Raw genomic sequence first — 6,000 nt, 5'->3', positions numbered from 1 at the left:
TAATTAGACATTTGTTAAAATTGTTATTGTTACGGTTCTGTTAGTTTCAAGAGAAGTTAAAACAAATTTATTTAATGTATCTACGATTATAATCTACAAATTTTGCCAGTGAACGGACATGCTTGTTATAAATTTGGTTGCAAGATTATAAATATCGCAATTCATGTGCAAAGGATTTTTTTTTACAGTTTGTTTTTGCATTTTATTAAAATAACGGAAGGTAAAGCGTTGACACTTTTAAATTAGGAAAGAATAAAACGTAAAATAAATAGAAAAGTTGTTTGTTTTTGAGACAATACATCATCCTTTAAAAAAGAGAATATTTTAATATTTAAAATTGCGTTCTGCACTCTTGTTTATATTAAAATTGAGATACATTCCATAATCATTAAACTATATATTTTGTAAGGCCTACAATTTTACAGCAAAAAAGTGGAAAAGGGCACGTATTTCTTTTTAAAGCAATGAAGCGTGTACGGTTTGATAATTCCATATAGTGCATGCCAGAGTGGGTTTCAGTCTGTCCTTTTTTATGCTTCGAGATCTGTTCGGCAATCGACATTATCAAAACACGATCGAGTATGTAATGAATAAGCAAACAATATCAACGCCTGAATCCCAGGCTAAATACATGCGTATTGAAAAAAAAGAGAAAAGAAAAACAAAATACAGCATGAAACAAACATCTGGCTACACTTAAACATTCATGTATATCTACTTAATTTTATGCCAAATGCAATTGGTTTTACTTATACCACTTGAAATCAAAAGAGCTTGTGAAAGACATCTTATGAACCTTACAGAATTTTCGTAAACAACTCGACGGCTTGAATAAGATGGTATAACATAAGGCCGGGCCTATTTTAACATTTTTTACCTGTTACACTTGTTAAAGAGGCGCTATGTGTCCTCCTTTTCCCTTTTCACGTTTGTGTATTATATATTGATAATTGATAATGATATATTATGTATTATATATTATATAAACATTGAACAAAAATGGAATCCCTCCATTAAGAATTAAAGACTTTGGTGTCAATTGCGTTCCTTAAAAAATTATTTCCGTTTCAAAAAATAGGCATAATTTACGATGGTTCTTTGGTCAGCTGTTGTGAGAATATATAATACTGCTTTTCTTCTTCTTCTTCTTCTTATTATTATTATTATTTTATTGTTTAATTAAGTCAGTTATTGAAAGAATTATGTAGCAATGTTTGTAAATATATATAACATGGCATTTGTCTGATACTTGTCAATCAGTATGAAAACCGTTTCATTGATAATGTCTCTGTTTTTCAATTCCGTAAAAACTGTTTCATTGTATATGCATGTCAAAGCTGGAACTAATACAAAGCTTAACAACTGGAATACACATTTTGAAATTCATTAAAAGCCTATACAAATATAGTTTCTTCTTCCGTGCTTTTGCGAATATGTCATTCTATAAAAAATAATATTTTAGATTTGGCCTTTTATTTCAATGTACAATGATTAGGCCTTGCATGAGCAAAGCAAATGTACTTAATATAATGTTTGAGACAAGCACTAGGAGAAAAGACAGCTGTAAAACATTTATTTCATCTAGATTTATTTTCATAAAAAAAGCGCAAAACATATTCTAAGGAATCAGATAAATCATTCGGACTTTTTGACGGTATTTCGTTTATCCAGTAAGAAAAACTATGTCACTTACGTTTGTGAAAGTTTTTTTGTTTTTACTTTTAATTAGAAAGTGTTCATTGTTTAGTTTTGAGTATGTCTTAAAAAAAGTTGATAGTCTTGAAGCTAGAGTGGTTGCTCTGGAGACGGTGGATGGTTTAAGGCGTCTTGAAATCAATGAGATTTTTGTTCAATTTTCTGAGTTCACCAAAAAATTGAGAGCAATGAACATGTCATTAATTTCGACAAGTACAAACGTGGATGTTAACAATTGTAATACTTCAGTTGTGAGTACAGATGGACACTCACTTAGTTACCTGGTCAAAGGAATGGCTGCGGAGAAACTTTTGAGCTACAAGAACAGAAAGAACTTTGAGAGAATGATAAATTCCTTACGAAATATATTTAGCGACCACGAGAATAACTTTGAAGAGATGACGAAAATGTTAAAAAGTGAAATAAATCAAAATAGAGAAAATATAAAAATCGTACAAACTTTAGTGGCAGATACATATGATACGATAAAAGAAGGGTATAGAAATGAAATGGCCTCTTTAAAGACTGAATTTGAGCATGCACGGAACAAAATGGAGAAAGAAATAGAATTGTTGAAAGACGTAACCATGATTCATCGGCCGATCGGGATAAAATCATGCAAAGATTTATTAGGCCAGGAACAGTTTGTAAATGGTATTTATGAGCTCCATAATGATCTGAAAGTTTACTGTGATCAAAAAACAGATGGGGGAGGTTGGATAGTTTTTCAGCGTCGTGAAGATGGAAGTGTCAATTTTGAACGCACATGGGATAACTACAAAGCTGGATTTGGAGATTTATTGCACGAGTTTTGGCTAGGAAACGATAATTTACATGTCCTTACAGAACATGGTAACCACGAGATACGTATAGATATGGAGGACTTTGAAGGTAATAAGGCTTATGCTAAGTACAGTCATTTCAAAGTTCATGGAGAAGTTGATAAGTACAGGCTTGAAGTGAGTGGGTACAGTGGAAATGCTGGCGATTCTCTCTCCAGTCATAACAAAATGGCATTTTCTACAGTAGACAGGGATAATGATCCGTACACTGGCAATTGCGCTAAGGATTACAGAGGTGCATGGTGGTATTTTTCAGGCTGTCACAATTCAAATCTCAACGGATTTTACTACCAGGGGTCGGGTTCACCACATGGGAAAGGTGCGATATGGTATTATTGGAAACAATCTTATTCGTATTCCCTTAAATTTGTCGAGATGAAGCTACGACCAACTTAATCTCATTGAATGTTTTGTAAAAGAATCGAGATTCATAAAATTTGGAATAATACATCTTCGTCTGAACACGTGTCTAATGAACAGTTTTTGGAAATACATTTTGGAATGTGTTGATGCAAACAGTCACGCAGTGTTAATGCTACATAAGGAAACTTGTTGTGAAAAAGTGTACCCTTACACGATGAAATAAATGCATGAGTTCATTCATTTGTACATTTTATATCATAGAGCGCATGGTTGGAACAAATCATTGGAATACTCTATAATGCCTTACATTTAGATGAATGTGTGGTAAGATAAAACATAGGCTATACAAATGTTATGTGTAATATAACATAATGCACTGTATAAAAAAAAACGATTAAATTCCAAATTGACGAAATCAGCTGAAGTATCGTGAAATACTTTAAATGATGCATTTGATAACAATAAGGTGTTAATTTGACAATTTGTTTTGATGAATTTGACCAGGAATATAACTTTAACATTTTTTTTTCAAAGTTTGTTTAATGTCAGCACATTGCAATAATTTGAATGTACTAAATAGAACTCGTTGCATATTTATCATTCTAAATCGCTTTACTTTATTCCCTTATTAAACAGTCCTGTCACTCGAGTGCATATTTCTTGGAAAACATGCACAGAATAAACTAAAGAATGCCTACATTTCATACGAAATAATAAATTCTTACAATATTCATGTTTAAGATGAAATCGTGAAGAATAGATTCTTGTGTCCAAAAATAATCGTCACATTAAATCAGTATATTCGTTTCTGCTCTGAAAAGTTATTTAGTCATACAATGTGGTGTATTAAGCAGCTGATGCTACAAGGTGTAAATAAAGTAACAATTCGTTATATAGTACAATTTGACATGTTATATGACCCACTATAACGGTTGTCAGCATAAATTTGTCGATGGCTACAACATGAGCGATTTGAGTGATTTGACTTCATGCTACTAGGCTTCCTAACCTATAAATGATTGATAATTGAACCACAATGTTGTTTCATATTTTGTTATTTGCTCATACGAAAATTAATCATTAAGTTCCTGACAAATGTTATGAGACCTTGTGTCTAGGACAGAACACCTTAAAATAAAATAATGAGATTTGCATTGTTCCAATGTTTCTATATAAACTTCAGTAGAAGAAATAACAGATCATTGTCTATGGTTGTTGAATTCATAGAACTACTTCATATCGACGGATGGTTATTTTTGCCCCATTGTAGCATGTGCGGTGGCAAAGAGAGGACATATGAAAATTTTATCTATAACGTGGCTAGTGATAGCTACTATGTGCGCACGTGAAAGCTACTACGTGCGTACTAGATAGTTACTATGTGTGCATGAAATAGCTACTACGTGCGCACTCGATCGCTACTATACGTGCGCACGCGATAGCTACAGTACTATACATTCGCACGAGATAGCCCCTACGTTGGTCAATCATTACGTGCACATGTAATAGCTATCGCGTGCGCACGTAGTAGCTATCGCGTGCGCACATGGTTGATAAAATATTTTCGTGCCACCGTATGCATGTCCTCATCTAACAAAACTGTTTAACAATTTGCTTATATCTCCTTACAGTAAATGAGGGTTTTGTGAGGGCATTGCGGTCTGTACAGTTGGGCAAAGCGGTCTGAACTTTAAAATGCAAAGTCTTCTAGTGTAAATAGTATAAGTGCTTTGTAATAGCAGGAATGTTAGAAATAATATATATTCTATGTATATTATATGTATAATAGGTTAAGTAACACGATGATTATAAAGGCTATTTTGTAGGTTTCAAATCATACACTGGTCTTACTTGTATCAAGTTTGAAGCATTATATGCGTTCAAAGTATAGTTTAGAAGTAACATTCGTTTTGTTTTGTTTGTATAATTTCAATATTTTGTGCCATATTACTATTGCAATAAATAAAAACCATATAGCTTAGATTAGTAAATGTACTATGAAGACCAGTGTATGGAAGAGAATTTTCATTCATGTTTTAAAGTATACTATGTAATAGATGCTGACAATGTCTCTCCCGAGATTGCAAGTGTAATACATACACGAAGTATTTCTTAATACATGTATTATATATTTGAATGTAGAATCTCTCAAAAAGTAAATAACGTGTAAATTAAATATACATGTATAATCAATGGTAACCATTAATAATGAAAGAAAAGAAATACTTGCAGTCACGTCATCTTGCTATGTAATTAGTTATTTACTTATGCATACATGTAATTGTATATACAAATGTATCATGAATGCTTGTATATGACTCTTTTGAGAGTTAATTTGCAAAATAGAGATTCTTCTTCTTCTTCTTCTTCTATATTCCGTTTAATTTGAAGGTGCGTAAAAATACATGGACTGTCTTGTTGTCTGAACATTCCTTGCAAATAATTCTTCATCTTTAAATAAATTTAGAATTATGTTGATTCGTTTTATTTACGCCATGTGATCATCCTTTTTTCAAAAGGGCTTGGCTCACTAAAACCATAATAGTGCCCTAAAATTTGAAAAAAAAAATAAAATTGCTTCACCATATCAAATGCGTTTATTTTTAGATATGTCATTTGCAAATATGTAGCCCATGTTGATTTTATATTATTACTTCATACCAAAATAATAATTCTTAGACACACTTGTTTTGGGAAAATCTGTGATAAGTGAAAATCCCCCCCCCCCCAAAAAAAGAGTATGGGCCACTGCATTTGACAATTTATCATCCGGCATGTGTGTTCAATAGATAAACCGAATTCCAAAAATGTATATTTGCAATTGGAACATGTGGTGATTCATATTTAAATTTTAACTGAAAGCACGCTGGCAATGCCCGTTAAACTCAATATATCATATCACAATTTAGACATTGGTTTTAATATTAATAAATAAATAATATTTTTTTAATACATCAATCACCAATTTTCAACAATGTATATTAAAAAGTAAAAACTTCAGTGGATGTATTTGTTTACATTATGTCCGATAGTTTTACACGAACAAACCAATATTTTTCGAAAAGTGTTCAAAAGTCTTACACTGATTATTAGATTTCTA

At 31.9% G+C, this 6,000-nt stretch overlaps 1 protein-coding gene across 1 annotated transcript; it reads left to right on the top strand.

Moving 5' to 3' along the window:
* Positions 1-1,528: 1,528 nt before the first annotated feature.
* On the top strand, positions 1,529-4,741 carry LOC132716302 (ficolin-1-like). The gene has a single exon (XM_060699550.1). The coding sequence runs from the start codon at positions 1,683-1,685 to the stop codon at positions 2,931-2,933; it is 1,251 nt and encodes a 416-aa protein (XP_060555533.1). The 5' UTR covers positions 1,529-1,682; the 3' UTR covers positions 2,934-4,741.
* Positions 4,742-6,000: the final 1,259 nt, after the last annotated feature.

The sequence above is a fragment of the Ruditapes philippinarum genome, unplaced genomic scaffold, assembly GCF_026571515.1.
Source record: "Ruditapes philippinarum isolate M1 unplaced genomic scaffold, ASM2657151v2 ctg3549_1_1_1_1, whole genome shotgun sequence".
Taxonomy (NCBI): domain Eukaryota; kingdom Metazoa; phylum Mollusca; class Bivalvia; order Venerida; family Veneridae; genus Ruditapes; species Ruditapes philippinarum.
Note: the sequence above shows the minus strand (reverse complement) of the source record. Positions and strands in the feature narration are given on the sequence as shown.

Coding starts and splice junctions, on each gene's coding strand:
- LOC132716302 (XM_060699550.1), top strand. CDS start 1,683: ATGTCACTTACGTTTGTGAAAGTTTTTTTGTTTTTACTTTTAATTAGA.